The 22733-nt window shown below is 31.1% G+C and overlaps 11 protein-coding genes and 1 pseudogene across 12 annotated transcripts, besides 2 other annotated features; 2 read left to right on the forward strand and 10 right to left on the reverse strand.

Moving 5' to 3' along the window:
* Nucleotides 1-680: 680 nt before the first annotated feature.
* TVAGG3_0603040 (protein of unknown function (DUF3447)) lies at nucleotides 681-1448 on the reverse strand (the record flags this gene model as incomplete). Its single annotated transcript, XM_001317550.1, has 1 exon — nucleotides 681-1448. One exon carries the CDS (start codon nucleotides 1446-1448, stop codon nucleotides 681-683), a length of 768 nt encoding a protein of 255 aa, XP_001317585.1.
* Nucleotides 1449-1809: 361 nt separating this feature from the next.
* On the forward strand, nucleotides 1810-3483 carry TVAGG3_0603050 (microtubule severing; the record flags this gene model as incomplete). Its single annotated transcript, XM_001317551.1, has 1 exon — nucleotides 1831-3483. The coding sequence occupies one exon, from the start codon at nucleotides 1831-1833 to the stop codon at nucleotides 3481-3483; it is 1653 nt and encodes a 550-aa protein (XP_001317586.1).
* Nucleotides 3484-4100: 617 nt separating this feature from the next.
* Nucleotides 4101-4724, reverse strand: TVAGG3_0603060 (glycine-rich protein family; the record flags this gene model as incomplete). Its single annotated transcript, XM_001317552.1, has 1 exon — nucleotides 4101-4724. The coding sequence occupies one exon, from the start codon at nucleotides 4722-4724 to the stop codon at nucleotides 4101-4103; it is 624 nt and encodes a 207-aa protein (XP_001317587.1).
* Nucleotides 4725-4727: 3 nt separating this feature from the next.
* Nucleotides 4728-4934, reverse strand: TVAGG3_0603070 (glycine-rich protein family; the record flags this gene model as incomplete). Its single annotated transcript, XM_001317553.1, has 1 exon — nucleotides 4728-4934. One exon carries the CDS (start codon nucleotides 4932-4934, stop codon nucleotides 4728-4730), a length of 207 nt encoding a protein of 68 aa, XP_001317588.1.
* A 556-nt stretch (nucleotides 4935-5490) lies between these two features.
* Nucleotides 5491-6584: a mobile genetic element.
* A 79-nt stretch (nucleotides 6585-6663) lies between these two features.
* Nucleotides 6664-8000, reverse strand: TVAGG3_0603090 (glycine-rich protein family; the record flags this gene model as incomplete). The annotated part of the gene is made up of 1 exon (XM_001317554.1): nucleotides 6837-7691. The coding sequence occupies one exon, from the start codon at nucleotides 7689-7691 to the stop codon at nucleotides 6837-6839; it is 855 nt and encodes a 284-aa protein (XP_001317589.1).
* Nucleotides 8001-8166: 166 nt separating this feature from the next.
* Nucleotides 8167-10233, reverse strand: TVAGG3_0603100 (dolichyl-diphosphooligosaccharide--protein glycosyltransferase subunit family; the record flags this gene model as incomplete). The annotated part of the gene is made up of 1 exon (XM_001317555.1): nucleotides 8167-10233. One exon carries the CDS (start codon nucleotides 10231-10233, stop codon nucleotides 8167-8169), a length of 2067 nt encoding a protein of 688 aa, XP_001317590.1.
* A 386-nt stretch (nucleotides 10234-10619) lies between these two features.
* On the reverse strand, nucleotides 10620-11090 carry TVAGG3_0603110 (uncharacterized protein; the record flags this gene model as incomplete). Its single annotated transcript, XM_001317556.1, has 1 exon — nucleotides 10620-11090. One exon carries the CDS (start codon nucleotides 11088-11090, stop codon nucleotides 10620-10622), a length of 471 nt encoding a protein of 156 aa, XP_001317591.1.
* A 479-nt stretch (nucleotides 11091-11569) lies between these two features.
* Nucleotides 11570-12013, forward strand: TVAGG3_0603120 (uncharacterized protein; the record flags this gene model as incomplete). The annotated part of the gene is made up of 1 exon (XM_001317557.2): nucleotides 11570-12013. The coding sequence occupies one exon, from the start codon at nucleotides 11570-11572 to the stop codon at nucleotides 12011-12013; it is 444 nt and encodes a 147-aa protein (XP_001317592.1).
* Nucleotides 12014-12146: 133 nt separating this feature from the next.
* TVAGG3_0603130 lies at nucleotides 12147-12192 on the reverse strand (annotated as a pseudogene). Its single transcript has one exon. The product of its transcript is annotated as a tRNA-Gly (tRNA).
* Nucleotides 12193-12237: 45 nt separating this feature from the next.
* On the reverse strand, nucleotides 12238-15035 carry TVAGG3_0603140 (uncharacterized protein; the record flags this gene model as incomplete). Its single annotated transcript, XM_001317558.1, has 1 exon — nucleotides 12337-15015. One exon carries the CDS (start codon nucleotides 15013-15015, stop codon nucleotides 12337-12339), a length of 2679 nt encoding a protein of 892 aa, XP_001317593.1.
* Nucleotides 15036-15427: 392 nt separating this feature from the next.
* On the reverse strand, nucleotides 15428-18412 carry TVAGG3_0603150 (DNA repair/RNA processing CPSF family; the record flags this gene model as incomplete). The annotated part of the gene is made up of 1 exon (XM_001317559.1): nucleotides 15428-18412. One exon carries the CDS (start codon nucleotides 18410-18412, stop codon nucleotides 15428-15430), a length of 2985 nt encoding a protein of 994 aa, XP_001317594.1.
* Nucleotides 18413-19946: 1534 nt separating this feature from the next.
* Nucleotides 19947-21039: a mobile genetic element.
* A 310-nt stretch (nucleotides 21040-21349) lies between these two features.
* On the reverse strand, nucleotides 21350-22599 carry TVAGG3_0603170 (PAX3- and PAX7-binding protein family; the record flags this gene model as incomplete). The annotated part of the gene is made up of 1 exon (XM_001317560.1): nucleotides 21535-22599. One exon carries the CDS (start codon nucleotides 22597-22599, stop codon nucleotides 21535-21537), a length of 1065 nt encoding a protein of 354 aa, XP_001317595.1.
* Nucleotides 22600-22733: the final 134 nt, after the last annotated feature.

Below are 22733 nucleotides of genomic sequence, written 5' to 3' on the forward strand. Positions count from 1 at the left end.
AGAACACCATTTCCATATTTATCTTTTGCATTAATATCTGCGCCATGTGAAATAAGGAGTTCTGCGAATTCATTAGTTTCGTGATTCGCTGCTAAAAGAAGTGGAGTTTCACCATTAATATTCTTTTCATTAATATTTGCACCACTAGAAATAAGAAATTCTGCAAGATCTTTATTTTTGTTTTGGATTGCATAATGAAGAACGGTTTCCCCATTAAGCTTGTCTTTTGTATTGATATCAACACCATGAGAAATGAGTGACTTTACTACATCCACAGAATTATGAATTGCTGCAACGTGAAATATAGTTTTTCCTATTAAAATTATACCATTGATATTTGCACCATGAGAAATTAGAACTTCTAATACTTCAACATTATTGTGAATTGCAGCCACATGAATAGGCGTTTCATTCATAGGCTTATTCTTAAGATTAACATCAATACCTTGAGAAATCAGGAATTCAGCTGATAGAGAAGAATTATATTTTGCAGCATAATGAAGAGCAGTATTCCTATTACAATCTACAGTATTGATATTTACACCATTAGAAATAAAGTATTCACATAATGAAGGAATATTAAAGAATGATGAATGCAAGAAGCATTTATTCATTTTATTGCACTGATCCAAATAAACAAGGAATGCATGGAGATTATTGTATTTAATGCACTGTTTTAGTTAAATCTTTAAGCTGCGTTCATTCATCAAAAATGTGATGAAATCAATGTTATGAGATATCATTGCAAATTCCATAAAATCCTGATAAATTTTAATCTTTTTCAAACATTCACTCATGATCTCTGGATTTCCACCCAAAAATGAAAGCTTAAGACAAGATTCAGTGATTGGTGAATTAAACTTTGTTATTAATAGTTTAAAGCAATTAACTGCTCCATAATAACAGCATAAATCAATGTATGAATATACGAATTCTTCTGGAAAGAATTTGCTACTTATGGTTTCATTTATGTCAAAAGATTTATTTTCTATGAATCCAATAAATGATTCATTATCATCATTCATAATTGCTCTCCAAATTGGGTTTTCTTCATGAACATTCATTGAATAATTATAATTTTTGATTTTTTCTTTGTTTTTCGCATCAAATACAAATACATATTCTTTATAAACGAAGTAATCAAAGATAGCAGTGATTTTTTTGATATGTTTTGGATGATATTCTTCATAAATTAATTTGAAAAGCTTCCAATATGAAGGAAAGAATCGATTGTTGTATATTATTACTTGAGAAATAATAAGAATAACACGTTCTGGTGTAAGGATCTTTGTATCGATCATTTTGTCTTTGATCATTTTATGAATTTTATGAATCTCCTCATCATTTGCTGTTTTTAATTGATACAGTGTCCTAACACAATTACAATATTCCATGCACAACGGCATAAGTTTATTGAAATGATCAGTTGTACCCTCTTTCGATGACATTAAACTATAAAAAATAAAAATTTTAGGATGGTAAATTTCATAGCATCATTCTATGAAATAGACTTAAAATTTTTCGATGATACCATAGATAATATGATACAAGAGGAGTAGATGAAGCTATTATCTGCTGGTTCATGAGTTCTCAAATCAACAGAATCTATCGAAATGAAAGTTTCATTGAAACAAGTTTTTCCTCATTTGATTAAATGTATTTCATAGTTGTAATGCTTATTCGTTTCATTTTATGCAAGAGATTTTTCATTTTTTTTATTGACAAATTTTTTCCATTGTTTTTTCAACGATAGAAGAAGTTTGGTCTATGAATGCTTATGATTTTGACACTTTTTACAAAATTTTAATAAAAAAACAATTTTTTTATAAAATGTCTACACAAAAAACAATTATAGCTCACGAAGGCGATGTAAATTGTGTTGCTCTCGGCCAAGCCACCGGAACTGTTTTTGCTACGGGCGGTGAGGACAGATTAGTGAACTTGTGGATGTATGGAGGAAAAAATCCAAAGGTTACACTTGGTCCGTTCCAATCAGGCGTCACGGCATGTAGATTTAATATGTACGAAGACAAATTACTCGGTGGAAACACAGGAGGCACAGTAATTCTTTTCGATTTAAATAATCAAAGAAATGAAGCAACTTGGTCTGCGCACAGATCAGTTGTTAACGACTTATGCTTTCATACACAGAATTCAAACATGATTTTGACTTGCGGATACGATGGAAAAGTAAACGTTCTCTCTAAATCGCAGAGACACCCTGTACAGTGGTATGCGAACCACCGTGGATCTGCCAATTCAATTGACATATCTCCAGATGGAAAACTCGTTGCTTCTGGCGGTGCAGACAAAACAGTTCGAGTTTTTGATCTTGCTATGTCAAAAGAATTGTTCAAGTTCCAATGCCATGAAGATGCAGTTACGTGCGTCCGATTTCACCCAACAGAACCAATTCTCGCTTCATGTGGCCTAGATCGCGCTGTACACTTTTACGACGTTAGTCTTGGTAAAGAGATTCAAGTTTCTTTCCCATTAGATTCGCATTCAATTGACTTAATTCGATTCGCTCCGGAAGATCCGGTTTTATTATCGGCAAGTACAGACTTTATTCGACTTCTCGGATGGGAACCAGCACAAATATACGGAAAAATACCTTTCGGAGCATTCAAACCTCGCGATTTATGCGTTGCTCAAAATGAGATTACAATTGCTTCAACAGAGAAAGACAGAGTCATCATAACAAAGCGTAAAACCGACGGACTACAACCATTTACGAATTCCAAGAACAAAAACAAGCAGCAACCAAAACATTTCTTCGATGATATACCAAATCCTTCAAATGGCGGCAGATCTACACCAAGACTCATCGATATGGAGTCTCTTGCGAAGAAAAGCCGCTCAATGAGTGAATGTTCTACAGGAGATGAGCCAGAACCAGAAATTACTCCACGGGGAAGGCTTCTCAGACCAGGATCCGTCGGAAACAAAGACTCTGAACAGAAATCCATGTCACATTCGTCATCAGGATCCGTTTACAACGAGTTTCGAAAAGATCGAACACAATTTATGACTTTTATGAACGAAAGATACTCAAGATTTGCTAGAATAAACGAAGCTCTTGATTCCCAATCGCTTCTCGACCTCCTGAAAGAAGCAGCCGAATCTACAAAACAATCTTCCGAAATTTTATCGATAATTGCCATGAAACCCGAAGCAATTACATTGGACCATGCTTCTTATATCATGCAGATAGCTGCCATTGCAATTAAAAGCAATCCTGACCTTGCAGTGAGTACAATTGAGACAATGATGCAATCTTTCGGCGCATTTGTCAGAGCGACCTTGGCAACACCTTCATCTGGGGTGGACTTGGCCTTTGATGAGAGGAAACAGAAGTGTAACGCGTTCACAAGCGCATTTAGACAAGTTGCACCGGCTTTGAAGCAAATCTCGAACTCATCAAGCGAAAGCTCTGATGCAGCAAGAGATTTGATTGAACAATGGAGAGTTTTCTTGAAGTAATTCTCTCTTTTGTTGAAATATGATTTTTTATATTTTGTTTTATTTTTGTATTGTTTGATATACATTAAAATTTATATATAGAAATGATTTGCAACAACTATTTTGTATTAATTATAAAATATCAGCTGCTTTCCATTCATATTTTATTTTTAAATAAGTTATTAAGATATACAGAGCGAGATTTAGCTAAAGTTTATGCTTATTTTTATGCATCATCATTTGTAGATACACAGTGATTATACTTCTTCAAAATGTTCTTTAACTATTGAGTGTAAAACTGTTTTTATTCAATTTACTGCTGATAAACAATAAAAAATGAGAATTTTTGAAATTAGCACAAAAATTATTAGGTATTTGATATAATCTTTCAATAAATGCTATTCTGGCTTGATCATATCCATTATGACCATTATTTTAATATGCATTAGAGGAGAAAGCAGGGATTACAAAGTTGCAAAAGGTGAGTTGAAAAAAAAAAATCAGGTTGGCAGCAATGAAATCATCATGTAATTGAATTATATAAGGATAATTATCTCAACTTTATTATATATACAATGATATCATTTTACTATCCGTATTATAAAAAAGAGTCGTCAATTTTTTGAAAAAAATTATCTTTATTCTTCTTCAGAAAGTTCAATATTAGTGAATAATAATATGTAAGAAAATTTTATATAAGAACAAAAGCATTTCGATATAGGATTCATAGTTTCAAGAACAGTTATTCGAGCTTGGCCATATCCATTGTGACCGTTTTCGAATGTATTCGATGTGAATCCAGGAATTCTCGAATTACCATTCAGAAGTGTTGTCGAATAAAACTTGAAACCAGAGAAATGGACAGATGTATCGAGATGTTTCATATTCGTTTCATTATAATCTTTACTTATCGCTTTACAATTTTCATGACCACTTATATATGAAGAACCTCCTGACCCACTTGCAACGCGTGAATAAACAGCACCACCACTACCACCTCCATAATAGCCACCACTACCTCCACTACCATGACTATTATGACCACAGTATCCTCCGATTCCAAAGCTCCCATTGATTCCGTATGAACTTGCACCTATTCCGTATAAATTTTGTTTTGCACCAATAGCCTGGGAAATTGAATGTCCCTCCACATTAGTGCAAATAGTTTCATCAGAACCATTTAGATCACCACCATGACCTCCTTGAATGAAGCCTCCACAGTCTCTATAATAGGCTGATCCGGCCCCACCAGCTGAAACCATGACTCATGATTTTAAACTTTCAAAATCATTCCAAGATCCGCTTAAAAGTCTTAAGTCAGAAGCTCCGCCGCCGGAACCGCCGGAAACATACAAGTTACGATCTGTAATACCTATTGTTCCATATCCGCCACCATTGAATGTTGGTGGACCACTCCATGAACCTTGTTCACCAAGATAAAGATATAGGGTTTCTGGGTGAAAAAGTGTCATGTAACCGGATGCATATGCACCTTTGCCTCCTTGACTATTATCTAAATATCCACCAGATGCGCCCCATAATTCAACTTTGTAGACGCCTGGATTGAAACGAAGTTGAAAGTAAGTACAATCTGCGTTCGAACATGGATATTCGAATTTGAAAACGTTTCCAGAGCGTGTTACAGGACTTGTCTTTGTTACCTTAGAAATATTCCCATAACTGAAGTGTATTGCTGACAATCAACATATATTGAAATTGATGCGTTTTGTCACTTTTCTGAACAAAATAATATTATTTTGAAATAAGGTATCAAAAAAATTTTGTTCAGAAATTTCAAAATCATCTCTTATTGAAATTTCAAAATAAGGTATCAAATCAAATATTTGGTACTATAACTTAATATATCCATTAGTTTTTTAATACTACCATTTATCCTTTGTATTTCTAAGCAGTATCTAGGAAAATTAGATCATTTCAAATTTACCTAGATACTGCTTAGAAGTCGATTTCTTAGAATCTGTAAAACATATCGAAATCATCCCTACAAATATATGCTGCCATGTTAAGGGTCCACTGTAAGGCCAAATAAGGTCTATCGTCGTCCCAAAAATATTGCTCGAAATGGTGTTTTACTAAGGCCCAAAACTTAAAAAAACACAAAAAAATTAACTTTACTCTTTTGAGATCCTTATCAGATATGCATCAATTTGATGCAGTATCGCAGTTCAAATCTGATTTTTTAATGTAGATGTACTCTAACATCCTTTAAAAAATGCAAAATGATATTAATTAAGCTTTTCATTTCTGTATCATACACGAAACAAAATCGCTCATTATACTAAAATTTATCAAAGTTTGATTAATGAAAAAATAATATCTAAATTTTTACATTGAGTCGGCTATTGATATGGTTAATATTAAATCTTGTAAAAATTGGCATTATCCAGAATAATACCCACTAAAATACACAATTTTTTTAAAAAATTTTATCAATTGTTATGGTATATCTTTATGATAATGAATAAAATGCTTATTTTTCATAAGTAAATACATAATTTATGCTTAAACACAAAAAATAACACGAAAATTTTTGGCCAACATATCTAAACTAAGGATAATGGTTTGAATATATAAACAATAATACTTTGTCCAGGGAATTAAATTTGTGCTATCCAATTGTCAATTCTTTGAATTTTTTTTAAATGCAAGATATCCCGGCATTAGCCTCAATAAATATATATATTATGCATCATAATATTAGTTTGTAATGGCATTAAAGCGAAATTCCTAATTTCTTCTCAATTAAATTCCTTGAAAAACATTGGAATTAATGATTGGAAATAGGTCAAAAAAATTCCTAATATAAAATTTATACTTAAATTAAAATCAAAATTCGAAAATATCTATTTTTCAAAACACGCATCCAAAAGCGAAAAAATTCGAAAAAATCATGTTCTTATAAAACTCACTGATTTTGCAATTTTTATGAGATTTGAAGTGATAGAATATATTACCATCTTATTGAAACATATGCTTCATTGTTGTATTCACATAATATTAATCAGAACACTAGGAAAAGTGGATTTTCGAAAAATGACGATAACGATTATTTGCAAATCGCCTCTCAATTTTGAGAGACTTTCAATTTTTACAGTGGACCCTTAAATAAGACTAATTGACTAATACTGTTAATAGTTTACTATCTATAGTTAAATATATATATATATATTGCCATAACAAGAAGAACTCATTACTCATTTCAATCTACTAAAAAAATTCAAGAAATAATTATTGCTGATTAAAAAAGTTGAGTTGAAACAACAACCATAGTTTGACGTTTGCAGTGAAGAACCAATTATGGAAAACTAATTGAATATTATCCAAATTTCAGATTCAACACATTAAAAAATATATTAACAATATTGAAATATAAATATTAGTTCTTCAGAAAGTTCAATATCAGTGAATAATAATATGTAAGAAAATTTTATATAAGAACAAAAGCATTTCGATATAGGATTCATAGTTTCAAGAACAGTTATTCGAGCTTGGCCATATCCATTGTGACCGTTTTCGAATGTATTCGATGTGAATCCAGGAATTCTCGAATTACCATTCAGAAGTGTTGTCGAATAAAACTTGAAACCAGAGAAATGGACAGATGTATCGAGATGTTTCATATTCGTTTCATTATAATCTTTACTTATCGCTTTACAATTTTCATGACCACTTATATACGAAGAACCTCCTGACCCACTTGCAACACGTGCATTAACAGCACCTCCGCTCCCACCTCCATAATATCCTCCACTTCCACCACTACCATGATAGTGGTTACCACAGTTTCCACCAATTCCAAAACTCCCATTGATTCCCCAAGAACTTGCACCAATTCCATATAAATCTTGTTTTGCACCAATAGCCTTGGTAATTGTTGCAGCGAACGCAAGAGTGCAAATAGTTCCATCTGAACCAATTAAATCACCACCATGTCCTCCTTGAATGAAGCCTCCACACTCTCTATAATAGGCTGATCCGGCTCCCCCAGCTGAAATCATGACTCGAGATTTAAGACTTTCAGAATCATCCCAAGGACCACTCATGAGACGTAAGTCAGAGGCACCGCCTCCAGAACCACCAGATACATAATAACTTCGGTCGGATACACCTATTGTACCTTGTCCACCACCATTGAATGTTGGTGGACCACTCCATGAACCTTGTTCACCAAGATAAAGATATAGGGTTTCTGGGTGAAAAAGTGTCATGTAACCGGATGCATATGCACCTTTGCCTCCTTGACTATTATCTAAATATCCACCAGATGCGCCCCATAATTCAACTTTGTAGACGCCTGGATTGAAACGAAGTTGAAAGTAAGTACAATCTGCGTTCGAACATGGATATTCGAATTTGAAAACGTTTCCAGAGCGTGTTACAGGACTTGTCTTTGTTACCTTAGAAATATTCCCATAACTGAAGTGTATTGCTGACAATCAACAAAATTATCTATTGATGCGTTATGTCACTTTTACAAACCTTTAATTAAACAAATATAAATTATTTTGTCACTTTTTCAGAAACAAATTCAAACAAGATATTTTAGAAGAACATCAATTACATATGATCTTAATACCTTATTGAACATAATGAAACTTGCAATATATCAAAATAGCTCGGTAATTTTTTTAAAATTGATGTGTTTATAATATTAATAATAAAAAGTATATATTTTCTTTATTTTTAGTATACACGGTTCCATTGGGGATCATCACCGACTTTGTATATTCTGACAATCCAGTTCTTTGTTGTGAATGCTTCTGTGAACTGTGACATTGATATATCTTTGATATTTGGAATAGAAGTTCTTCTAGTCAAATCATAACCAGTAGGGAATTGTGGGTGTGGCTGGTAGTACTTGTAGTTATTGTAGCAGAACTTGAACATCATAGAAAGTGTCATATTCTTTGTCATTGATTCACCAACGATATGTCTATAAGGAATCTGATACATTTCACCTGTGATGTTATCAAATGTTTGGTGTGCAATTCTTGGCATCCACAAGAACTTGTTGATATCATCACCAGAATACTGTGCGGCACCTCCGAAAATAACTAACATGTACTTAACATTCATAAGTCTTGCAATTCGCCATGAAATTGGTTCTGGAGATGACATGGCCATGCCAATGATGCCAATGTGTGTGAAATTGTTCGTGTTGCCATCAGCAATACAACCTCTGTTACCCATACTAGTGATCTGGTAGCCGTAATCCCACCAACTCATTACAATGTCGTCTCTGTAAGTGTTTTCGGTCAACCATCTGTAGCCTTCTCTGTAATCATCAGATGTCTCGACACCACGTGGGGTCATGATGTTGAAATGAAGGTGGTCGCCTGAATACGAGTAGCAGGCGAAGTGTGTGGCGTGGAGAACGCCGTGTAAACAGATAATAAATGTTAATATTATCATTGTAAGGGAAACTGGGTGTAAAAATGACTTTTGCTTAAAGGATTCGCGAAGTAGTTGATGAATAGCAATGCCTGCAACGAAGACTAATGCTGGAGTAAAGACTAAAACTAATCGAACCATAATAGAAGCGAAATATAAAGTTGAGAAGCCGTAAATGAAGAGTAATAATAAGGTTTCGGCGCGCTTGAGTTCTGTTTGGTCTTTTGTTTTTTGTGTGCGAATGAGAGATGAAATAACAATATAAGCACCAAGAGGGAAGAAAAAGATGAAGAGCTCGCAGTCTGAATAATACTTAACCCAAGCAGTAGGCTGGTGCTCGGCAACGGAGTTGATAATAGGTACATTTTTGGCGGCATAAGTTGGATCGAACATTTGGAGCAGACGGCCGGAGAATCCGCCAAGAAGACCTGTTGACATACCAACGGTGATCATAAGTAAGAGGAAAGATGGGAGAATTAAGATGGATGTGATTGCGACAGAATTATAAGTTGTAGGAGAGAAGCGAGACTTGATAAATGTGAAGAATCCCCAAATCTGCATAACAAGGAAGGTGCCGAGCATGGCAAAGTGCTCTGGTTTCTTAAGGATTTTGTCGCCAATGAAAGGAATTTGGGCTGTAAGGATTGAAGCAACAATAAACCATATGGAGTATGTAATATGAAGGCGCCAGGAGTATCTGCCAATGGCAACAAGACCGGCAGCGAATAATGGGATGCAATTTGAAACAAAAACGTAGCCACCCCATGTAAGAGCAAGATATGAGTATGCGAAAGCAGCAATAACTGAAAGGAGAATGGAGCCAGACTTCAATGCAAGGGCAAATGTGTAAAGTGATAAAACAATGATAAATAAGCCAATGCACTCGTAATCATAGGCACCACCGACACTACGACTGATCATACCTGGAATAAAGCTAGTAATGGCTCCGAATAATGTACCTAATTGTGCTGATCCGACAAGTTCTCCGAATAAGAAAGCGACAAGTACGGACAAAATTGAAACGGATGGACCCATGAATACGCAAATATTACGAAGATCGACAATAATATGGATTTTTTGAAGAGCCCATTTGACAATGGCAGATGTATACATTAAACCAGGATATGCTGTTTCTCCTACTGGTCTTCCTTGAGGGTACCATGAAATATTATCGAACCAGCCGAGAAATTCATATAAACCATGTGTGTCAATGTATTGTGTGCATCTCCAGTTGAAATGAGGATCGAATTCGTGAATAATTGGCTCATTTACAACATTAGCGAATTGACGTATAAGAAACGCAAGTAAACAGCTTAAAAGAAGAGTAATAAGCTGTATAACTTTTACTGTGTTTCCCATTTTTTATAAACTTATAAAAGTGTCAAATAATTATTAAAAAGTGACTAGAAAAACCTCATTTTCCTTGGTTTTGATTAAAGATATATCATGAATTTGGCAATCAGAGTGTTGACCAGTTCTTGTATTATGAGGATGAACTATCTTATCAAGTGTAATTACTCAATTTAAGCATTTTTATCTTTTCATTAATATTGATTTGCTATTATTTATATATAAAGATTATAGGATATAAGGTTTTAGGACTATATAATATTATGGATCTAGTCATGTGCATTACCATCTGAATCTTATGAAATTATATTGACCTTTGTAGATATAAAGTAACAATGGCGTTTATTCATACAAGTCTTTAAACCAATAACAATTCATAATTTTAATTCTGCCTTTTAAATTTTTGTGGCTCTCCTAGGATGGCTGGCAGATTCATAAAATTTAATCTTATTATCGAGCTCTAATAACTCTTTTGCATATGATTTCTGGTTTTGTTTTCTTTCAAGTTTTAAGAATTCTAATTCCTTCTGTGCATTTTCAATTTGCGCATCTAAACTAGCTTCTTGTTCATGTAATTGCTTAAGTCTTTCGAGTTGCTGCTTTGTTCTAACTGCAAGAGGATCTAAAGAATTATCATTGGTAAACACAACGTCGTTTTCTAATTGCCTTGTTCTATTGAGTAAATGCTCAATAACTTTGAGTACTTGATACTGATCTTCAATTTCGAACCATCCTAACTCCTGATTAACTGTGTTTGGCTTCCTGGGAGGTAGTTGTGTAATCCCAAGGTCTTTTAAGTCATGCTGAGCATGCCTTGTAGACTGGATTTTTATATCATGATGAGGCTCAAATTCAACAAAAGCCATTTTAGAAAAATTAAACGTACATTTTCTCCTAAATTATGAATCAACCTATTTTGATGAACTAAGAGTCTCAATGATCAACTAATTCATTGCCATTCTGTTAAATGATGTTTGAAGAAATCAAATTTATTGAGATTATCAAATCAAAACATAAATTAATAATTGTTTGAGAAAATGATTATATATGATCTACAATATGTAAATATTGTATAAAAATCAGAAAAGACTCAGAAATGGAGAAAATCTTCTGTAAATGACACTAGTGAGTCAAAATGTAATTTCATATTATCCTCAAAAATATGAATCATTCATAAATTATGCCATTTTCTAAACCTGACTGATCAAACCGTAAATTCTATCAAAATTTTTAATATCCGAAATATATATTGCATCAATATTATAATCATTTTGCTTTTTTTACAAAATCTTCATTGAGAGGATATAAATTTTTTATCGGGAAAAATTTTACCTCAATTTTTTTAATGAGTTATTCGGGTAGTCGTGGACGTGGTTCAACTCAAAACTTACCACCGAAAATGGCTCATAAAGGTGGAAATCCAAAACCAACTCCTTCAACACAACAACTTTATTTATTCGGAAATAACGCAAATCATAGTCTTTACGCCAGCCAACAGCAAGTTCAGCCAATATACCAACAAGATCCAAAATATCAACAATACAACTCGAAAACAAAGTCAAGAGTTAGTATTCAGCCTCAATACCAACAATCAGTAAATCCATCCAATCAAAAGCGACCAATTATACAACAAGGCCCTCAAAAAACGGCTGTAAAAGAAGAGCCCAAAGATAGCAGGAATTTGTTCGGAAATTCTCTGAATAATCAAAAACCTCCTCTTGCTTTCAACATCGTTTCTCGTGGAAATATTCCAGGACTTGTATTTCAACAGATCTTAGTTAATTCTTAACTTATTTACCTTAGATTTATGCCTAAAAATTGTTTGATGCTATTCTTTTTTTCTTTACGAAATCTCAGAAACTAACTAGAAAATTTCACATTGAATTTTTTGAGAGAAAAAAATATCAAAATAAAAATGATGAACCGCCACCTTGGCAAGGTGAAATTCTACCATTAGACCAGCGGTGCTTCACATTTAATATAGTTTCAAATTATTTTTAACCATAATATCATATTCATTATCATTAAAATAATCTTTTTCAATTAAATAATAAGTAATATGTTTCAACAAATAAAAATATGATTAACAAAACAAACAAAATTATTTATTATCTATAATTTTTCAAATAATTTAATTATTTCTATAAGATTCTCTGTTGCTTCATTAGATTTGATTAAATTTGAAATGCTTTCCAAGATTCCCTCTTTTCCTACTAGATTCCTCTTGTTAATCTCAACAAAAGACTCAAAGTAATTGTAATCCAAAACAAACAAATTTACGAAGTCTTTGTTACTAATAGCAACTTTAGACTTCTGCTTATTTCTGAATGTTTCGAAAACATACTCAAAGAGTTTTGTCAGTTTTTCCATGTTAAACAAACCCAATATCATTGTATCTCTATTTTTCAAATCGATGAAAGGTTCTTTCATGAATATTCCCATTAAAAGTTTTGCATCAGAATAAGTCATTGGATTTGTTAATCCGAAATAGCAAAAATCTAAACAATAATCAAGATATTTCAAAAACAAATCCATGTTTCTCAAAACACTTATAAACTCTTGAAGAGATTTAACTAAAAATTTGATAATTTGATTGAGCAAATTCGGGAACAAAACAAGTCTTTGCAAATCATAGAAACCAATTAAATCCAAAAATGAATTAAAAACAGTAACAATAGAATCCTGTTTGTAGAATGTGAAATAACTATAATTAACACCTTTGAATGACAACATATTCAACATTATTTTGAAAATGTCTAAAAGGATTTCATCAATTTCTTCGATTTCTTTTCCTTCTTCCATCAAAAAATTAATTAAATGTGTCAAGAAATTTGACAAAAACGTAACAAAATCATATCCCAAAAATGATTTATCACTGAATTTAAACGAAACTTCACTTAGATTTGAAAGCAAATTCACTTTCAATTCAATGAAACTGGGAAGTTCCATGAAAAGTGACAAACTGTTATTTTTAAGATATTCCATAAACCATTTCAACAAATTCAGATGAGACATATTATCAATATCAGTCAAAAATCCAATAAACAAACAATAAAATTCTTGTTTTTGACATGTAAAGTTTTGTAAAGTCATATTTTCCATGAATTCAGGTAAAGAAGACATTTTCTTGAACAACAATTTGTATAATTCAATTAAAACATCAATGTCAGAAAATGTCAAATTTGATAGTTTTTGTAAAGTGTCAGATGTCAAATTTTGAATAGCGGAGAAAGCCAAAATTATATTCTTTTGGAGTTCTGGGATATCGAAAGTAACTAAATCGGTGAAAAGCCTATCTTCAAAAATTAAAAATATGTGTTGTTCATTTTCAACAGAAGATTTGACAAACAGAGCTATTGAATTTTCAATAAACGGATTTTGTATTTCAGAATTCTCTATAAAATCCAAAACTATTGTTATTATTGCTTTCTTATCACTACTGAACTCTGTATCCGTTGAATTACATTTTTGTATTTTGACACATTTATTCACAACATCAATAAAAGTGACAATTTTTTTCTCATTCAAATTTTTCAAGTCGATTTTTGTTAAAACTTCATAGAACGAGTGATGGAAAACCTGGAAAAGGTACTGTACGGGTGCTACAAGCTCTGAAATATCTATTTCTCTATCAGTGTAGTTAGTAAACAACAATTTCAAGTAAATCTCAACAGATTCGTGCGAAATTTCAAGAAATTGTCTTCTTACATCAGTCAATGCTTGATTTGATGATGCGTTGGCAATCATTCCGATAACAGAAACAAGTTCCATGATGAAATCCTGTGGGAATTGCGAAATTGATGTTTTTTGATCATTTTGGAAATAATATCTTACATTTTTTGAGATATAATCATGTATAATGCTGGCAATTTGAACAACATATGGATCAATCTCAGTAATCTTCTTTGATAATGAACTCAAACAGTCAGAAATGTAGAAAATATCTAATTCAGTATATTTTTGATGTAACAAATGAATAACGAACTTGATAATGATGGAAACAACTGATGTTTGACCTTTGTAATGAATACTATCTAGTAAATAATTGTCAGGTAACTCTGTTCTGTCAATTAGAACTCTTTGTGTCAATTGATTGCATGGATTCAGCATAGAAGGTGATAACTGTGTCAGTTCCCTTAGAAATTCATATCCATTCTTGCGATCTTTGAGATATAAAATTTGATTGAGTAATTCTTTGATTAAATTCGCATCTGAGACGAATGTTTGAATTGTATCGAACTCTTTAGACACAATTGTAGCTAAACAAAGGAATGCTTCGTTTCTAATCATGTCATTTTTAATATTATTTATGCATAAGTTAATTGTAGCTTTAATAAAGTCCTCTGGTACTAAGTTGAAGCTAAAGTATGGTTTTTCGTTGTCTGAAATAAATTCTTGCACTAATATTATTGATATTAAAATTTGTTGAGTATTTTCAGTGTGAAGTATGTAATTGAAGAATTCATTGATACACTTTGGGTGATTTGTTAATGTTTTTGAGATTGCTGAGCCGAGTTGATGAGAGGCCAAAATTGAAAGTTTAAATGTCGAAAAAATCGAATTTACGAGTGAAGAAAGGAATTCATTCAGTTCGTTATCTTCAAAATTCTGCGATATTCTCTGAAATATTATCGAGAAACAGCGAGTTGCGAAGATTTGAAGTCTTTCTGAAGTAGAATTTTGAAAAATGCTCATGCACACATCGAGATTCGAGTCATTGTCACAGAATGTTTGAATGAAATCATTGTGGGACTTTGGATCCGCGAGATTTTTTTCAATTTCATCAAACATAAAAGAAATGTCAAAAATTTAGCCTCGAATTTAATTGAATAGTTTACAATTCAGGAGATGGAGTTGGTCAAGCATCGTCAATGTAAAGTCTCTGTAAAATGAATTGAAAAGATGAGAAACTGCATATATACAGGATGCTTAGCATTATTAATAAGGTAATTAAAATGGTAAAAAATTGAATGTGTTCTGATTTTTTTTGGTAATTTTTTTGAGAGTTTGGACATTGAAGAACATATTCATGACATATTTCATTTGATTTTGATATCATTTCATTGGGTTGAACTGATATTATGTTATTAGATATGTTTTTTCTATCGTTTTAAGCAGATTTCGAATTTAATTACAGATAAAAATCAATGATTTAGGTTTATTATATAATAATATTATTTAATATACAATACAAACATAAAAATTATACAGCAAAAAACATGAAGAACGCTGATATATGTGTCAAATACTGATCAATTAATTCATCAGTGCATGTTACAGAGAGTGAGCTCATTATACTTGTCTTTTCCTTTTTATTGAGCTTCATAAATATCGAAATTATGTCAAGATCGAGAATATTTCTGGCTGGAATTGTCAAATTCCTAAAAACATAATGCATTGCGCCTGTTTTCTCTTGGAGATATGCTGCTGTCTTCAACTCAATCTTCTTAAGAAATTCTGCTTCCATTTTAAGTTGTTCGTTGTTGATTTCTAAAATTGCACCTAATTCACCTGAAATCGTGGAATACAAAGATAGATTATTTGTACATTTCTTATATGCAACACCAGTTATGGGGTATCCTGTGTTCAAAGATGTTTTTGCAATTAAAGAAGAAAAACGAGGATTCGAATCAGAATATATGGCAACATTACCTTCTCTATCACCATATATTGCACAGTTATCTTTGTATTCGCAGCCAAAAGTGATTTTCCTTGGATAAGGATTTGTAATTATTCTAACTTTGTCATTTGACAGTGATAATCTATACATGCATTGATTCTTTCCAAGGACAAATGTACAGCTATTATTTAAAATACTATTTTTCAATCTTAATTCTGGAGATTGAATTTTTGTCATTAATTGGAACTTTTCTTCTGCAATTTGATAGAAATATAAAGAATTCTCGTATTCATAAACGAATCCATTCTCTATCAAGGCAAAATTATATGTTTCTCTTGGAAAATCAAAAGTAAACTTTTTCTCAAATGAACTTTCTAGTTTGTTGACCGTTAACTTTCCTACCATCAACTTGCAGTCGCCTCCTTTAGAAACAGAAATGTATAAATATGAATTATTTTTATCATATTTAATAACTCTGATTTTTTCGTAAGTCTGATCAGATGATGATAATGTAAATATTCTTTTCAGCTTCTGAATTTCTCCATAAGTGATAAACAAATAGATTGTATTTTTATCTCTGAAAATCGTGCAGCCAGAGTTTTCAAGGGAGATCAAATTATCTATTTCATGCTTAGGAAAATCGTATTCGATCAACGTAAATAAATCTGAGTTCAAATTAATTTCAAAATTAACAATTTCGCTTTCAGAATTGATTGTAAGGAATTCATTTTCTTCAACAGCCATGAAAATATCAGTAAAATCATTTTTCTCTAACGGCTTAATCATATTATTATTTTTGAAATCGTAAATTATCCAGATATCATCAGAAATAGCATAAACAACATTTCCATTTTTCTTAATCTTAATTTTCTTGTCACCAATTTTCATATACTGCGAAGTTTCGAAAAATTCATAAGAATCGTTAAATTTTCCGATTGATAAATAGCCATTTTCATATCCAATGACTAGTGTTGTGTCATTTAAGAATGCCATATCTGAAACAAGTGCTGGTAAACTCATATTTAACTTATCTTCATCACTTTTTGCAATTAATTTTTTCAAAACTGTTGCTAAAACAATTGGAGTCTTTTTATTTGGCGGAAAACAGCAAGCAGTTACATAGTTTTCATCTTTCTCGGTTAATATCTTTAATGAATCTTCGTTTTTATTGAGAGAAATGTACGTGAAATAATAAGAACTCCAATAAATCATCAAATGAAATTTATTTGCTGCATAACTTACGATTTCTCCATGAGAAGGCAAATTCTTGATTACTTTGCCATCTTTGTAGACTTTGTCCTTAGTTATCTGTATGATTATATTAGTATTATCAACTAAAGTAAATGATTTGGCAAAAATTGTCAAAATATTTGCATTAAAATTGTCAAAAAGTGCAATCAAATTTTCTTTGTTGAAAATTAGAGAATTTTCATGATTAACGAAAATGAAATACTTTTCATTAGATAGTTCAAAAGGAATTATATTTTGTATATTCTCCAAATTGGCAATCATTCTATTTTTCTCGGTGATTTCTAAACCGAATTTTCTTGAAATAATTTTCGATTTTGACGAAGAAATAAATTCTCCTTTTCTGAATGGCTGCAAGTCCATGTATCCAAAGTACCAATCAAACACTTTTATGACTTGTTTGTTAATGAAATTATATAGAAATGATTGACCAAAATTGACAGTGACAATAACAAAAAATAAATTGACAAAAAATATGTTATTCGCACCAGCAAATTGCGAAATATATTTCACATCAAAGTTCATCCCAATTGAGAACAAAAAACCGTTATTTGTCAAGATGAGGTGAAGTGAAGTATCAATTTGACAGTGAGCAATCACAACTCCAACATTTTCTTGTGATTCTTTTGGAATTTCGTTGAGATTTGTCGAGGAAATCGATGAATTTTTCAAAAGATGAATCATTTCATTTTCACAAATAATTATTTGGTCAGTTTCAAATGGAAAAACCATTGTTGCTTTTCTGTCAAAAGAATAAAATTCTTTTCTTTCGAAAGGAGATTTCCCATAAAGGACTAAGTTCATTAAACCTCCTTCCACTCTTATCATGGAGTCTGTGTCTTTTCTGATGCATTGGAAAACAATATTTGTCGGTTTTTCTAAAAAAGTGACTTCGAAATTTGGAAGAGAAAAACTGCAAATTGCTCCGTTTGTTGAAGAGACAACAAGGGATGTTCTGAGATATGATATATAAGAAGAATGGATGCAAAGTTCAGGAATGTCAATGGTCTTGACAATTACAAATAAATTGTGCTCTGAACTATAAATTAATTGAATTATTTTTGATTTTGTTAACTGAAAGAAGGAAGTCAGGTCTGCAATATCTGGACCGGAATCTACACTATTTACTTTGCAAAAGAAGTCTTGTCTGTGGATTGATTCAAAACTGGTTTCATTATTTTGCAATTGCAAAGAAAAAACTTCAAAATAAGTGTGGAAATTAGCAAGTACCTGTTTCCCTTGGATATCCGGGAGAAATACACCAGGAATCACGTTGATTAAATATGATGGTCGCTGAAAAGTCTGGTGAATAAACTCCATAAGAAAAGTGACATCTCCGAATAAAACACCAGAGCCAATTTTAGCACAATTATAAAAATGGAAAGTCTAATAATCACTAACTTGATTTTATTGACAAATATTCATGATTTTTGAAATTTCGATGCCAATATTGCGTAATCCTGATTTATTTGATAGCTAATGATGAAACATATAATATTTTGCAACGATATTATTGCTGCATGTTCTTCAGCCGAAGTTTTCCTGCAACATGGCACTGCAGCCCATCTACTCGCAAAATACAGTTTAATTTTACGTTTCTACATAAAATGTCGCAACAAGTTATATTTATCATAAGGATGTCAATTCGGAAAATTGTTTTCGTTTTAGGAGAATATAATTTTCTATTTGGAAAATTTAAAAAGTGAGACGCGCAGGATTCGAACTTTTTTAAAAGTTGATTTAAATATATTCTAGTGTGATTTCTAAGGATAATATCATATTTAAAATAAGAATATACTAGTTTGGGTGGTATGATATTTTCGATAAATTTGAGAATATGTACGTTTAGGGCATCAAAAGTGTCAATTCGCTCAGCGAAAGCTGAGCTAGCTTCGTTCTCGAAAAAATAGGGAAGAAGTGAAGGAGAGTGATACAGATGTTGACACATTCATATAATTTCAACAAATTTGATCAAATTGAAATTCAATGAAATTCAATTCACTTCATATCCTTCAGTCAGTACATTGACATCCTTCTACATCACAATGATAACTCGGGAATCAATAGTTCTACAACTAACTCAGAAAAAAAAACAAGATTTTTACTTCCAGCTTGCAGCTTTTAAAAAGTTTCGATGATAAAAATCACTCTACTCTTGTTTATAGATATGTGATGATAGTAGGTAAACATATTCTTATCGATTTTAATAAAAATATTTTTACGAAAATCTGAACCAATTACAGAGTTATTTATAAAGTTTATGATAACTGTAATTATTTCATCTTTGTTTTATATTTGAATAAACAATTTAATTTAAATTGCATAATATTTTTTGGTTGAAAGACAGGAAACTTAGTTGAGTTTGTATTATTTTTATCGTTTAATTCATCGTATCAGTGAGTGATCCAGATATTTAAGATATTTAGAAAAAAATTATTAATTTGATTAACAAATTTTAATCAAAATAGCAAAAATCTATTTGATAGCTGTAAACAAACAATAATTTTTATTTCAAGCAAAATCACTTATTTTCATCTAAACGTATAAAATTGTCAATTTTATAAAAATAAATTGAAAATCTCAAGAAATGTAAAGGAGAGTAATATTTTTCAATTTTCTTTTTTTCTTTGTCTCAAATATTTTCTGTTGGGAATTTTCTTGTTATCAAAAAATAATTTTAATATTTGTTTATTTTATTACATACAATAAAATTTTAAAAACTCTATTTCTTCTCAAGAAACTTTTTTTCCTTCATATGAAGAAACATTTTGTTCTCCATTCGATACTGAGTCTAAATCTCGATTTTTGAATTTTCTTCTTTCCAAATTTCTTTTTTCCAAATTAGAAGTTTAAGGGTCCACTGTAAGGCCAAATAAGGCCTATCGTCGTCCCAAAAATATTGCTCAAGATGGTGTTTTACTAAGGCCCAAAACTTAAAAAAACACAAAAAAATTAACTTTACTCTTTTGAGATCCTTATCAGATGTGCAACAATTTGATGCAGTATCGCAATTCGAATCCGATTTTTTAATGTAGATGTACTCTAACATTCTTGAAAAAATGCAAAATGATATTAATCAAGCTTTTCATTTCTGTATCATACACGAAACAAAATCATTCATTATACTAAAATTTATCAAAGTTTGAATAATGAAAAAAATAATATCTAAATTTTTACATTGAGTCGGCTATTGATATGGTCAATATTAAATCGTTTAAAAATGGGCATTGGCCAGAATAATACCCACTAAAATACACATTTTTTTAAATTTTATCAATTTGTTTTGGTATATCTTTATGATAATGAATAAAATGCTTATCTTTCATAAGTCAATACAGAATTTATGCTGAAACACAAAAAATCACACGAAAATTTTTGCCGAACATTTCAAAACGAAGGATGATGCTTTGAATATATAAACAATAATACTTTGTCCAGGGAATTAAATTTGTGCTATCCAATTGTCAATTCTTTGAATTTTTTATAAAATGCACGATATTCCGGCATTAGCCTCAATAAATATAAACTACATGCATCACAATATTAGGATGTAATGGCATTAAAGCGAATTTCCTAATTTCTTCTCAATTAAATTCCTAGAAAAACTTAGGAATTAATGATTGGAAATAGGTCAAAAAAATTCCTAATATAAAATTTATACTTAAATTAAAATCAAAATTCGAAAATATCTATTTTTCAAAACACGCATCCAGAAGCGAAAAAATTCGAAAAAATCATGTTCTTATAAAACTCGCTGATTTTGCAATTTTTATGTGATTTGAAGTGATAGAATATATTACCATCTTATTGAAACATATACTTTATTGTTACATTCACAAAATATTAATCAGAACACTAGGAAAGGTGGATTTTTGAAAAAAGACGATAACGATTATTTGCAAATCGCCTCTCAATTTTGAGAGACTTTCAATTTTTACAGTGGACCCTTAATTCAAATTTTCAATAGTTTATATATTTTCTCAAACCGTCTCAGATTTTCTCACTTTTTAGGGATTTTCTCTCAAAATATACAAAAATAGTAATATCAATACATGTGTCTAATATACTTTAAACCCATCGTGACAAAATTCAAAAACGAAGAGTTCTTCTCTCCAAATTTTTTTCAAAATCAAAAAAATGAGATAAAAAAGTACGTTTGGAAAATTCATTTTTAGCATTTTAGGAATTTTCTCACTTTTCTTCCAAATTGACATCCTTATTTATCAATAAAGGAATTTAAAAACAGTTTCATCGATTGGCGAATTCGCTAATTAAGCCGATGAATTAGTAAAATTGACTTTCATCGAATCTCTAAGAGTAATTTGGCTTATTTAGCAATATAAAACAAACATTTAGTAGAAAATAAAGAGAAAAAAATAGTAATAATAATAACACTTACTTCCAAGATGGATATCAATACAAAATAAATAGATAAATTTTAATTAAACTTGGGAATGCTTCAAAGATCCATAAGATTTGCATGAATCCATAATTGATTCATATTGTTTCTTGTTGATGATCTTTCTATTGACAGAATCAACTAATTTTCTTTGAAATGCTCCTTTAAGTTGAGTTTCTGCAATTTGGTAATTGTTTGAATAATCAGTGATTTCAAGGCAATGAACATATGCAGCAATAAAATCAGATTCACATGAAAGATTTGAAGAATTCAACTTATCTACGAATATTGGAATTAAATTATCCATAATATCTGGTACTAAATCACTGTTTCCATCCTCTGAACCCCAAAACCAACCAGCACGAATCCATTTCATATCTATTAAAGGTAATCTTGAGATAAAATCCCATCTAAGTACTTCAATTTCAGCGAAGTTGGATAGTATACTCGAAACACTTTTGGATAAGCCGGATTGCTTGTATTGAATAGGATCTAATTTTCTTAAAGTTCGTAGCCTCTCAAGAACTCCACTTGGATCAAGGAATTCGTCTTCAACCTCGTCCAAATCTGCTGGGGCATTAGCAAAGAAATCGAATAGTTCTGTGAAAAAAAGTTTTTGTTGTAAAATTACTTCTTCAAGCGATTTTTGACCTTCTAATAGTTCTGAGTTCAGCTGTGCATATTTCTTATGCTCATTTTGTAAATCTATTTCTAATTTATTGATTTCTTCTTCATTATTTCTTTTTGAAATCTTCATTGATAAACCTTGGAAAAGAAATACTAAATCCATTAAGGATGAATCGCTATTCTCATCTTCTGAGTAACTTGAATAGTCCGAATAATAAGAATCTGAATATGAATAATTTTGATTTTCTTCTTTTTGTGCAATTTCTTTTGGTTTCAAGAATGGCACAACTTTTGAAGCAGAAAATTTTGTATTTTTTGCTGTGTTTTCTGTAGTTGATGCTAATGAATTTACATTTTGAGAATTATTTGATGGCAAAGACTTATTAACACTCTGAATATTTTGAACCTGAGGAATTTCACTAGCAATTTGCATTGCTGGCATATTTTGAAGACCTGTGTTTGAAACGGGTCTCCTCTTCATTCATACAATATTCAAAACTGAGAAATACCATTAATTAAAAGAGCGTTATGTTTATGTTTTTTATTGTTTAGGTATTTTTGATAGTATTTTTCCGTTTTTGTATTATAATACAGTTTCATGTGCACAATTGAATA

Source organism: Trichomonas vaginalis, chromosome II, assembly GCF_026262505.1.
Source record: "Trichomonas vaginalis G3 chromosome II, whole genome shotgun sequence".
Lineage (NCBI taxonomy): Eukaryota > Parabasalia > Trichomonadida > Trichomonadidae > Trichomonas > Trichomonas vaginalis.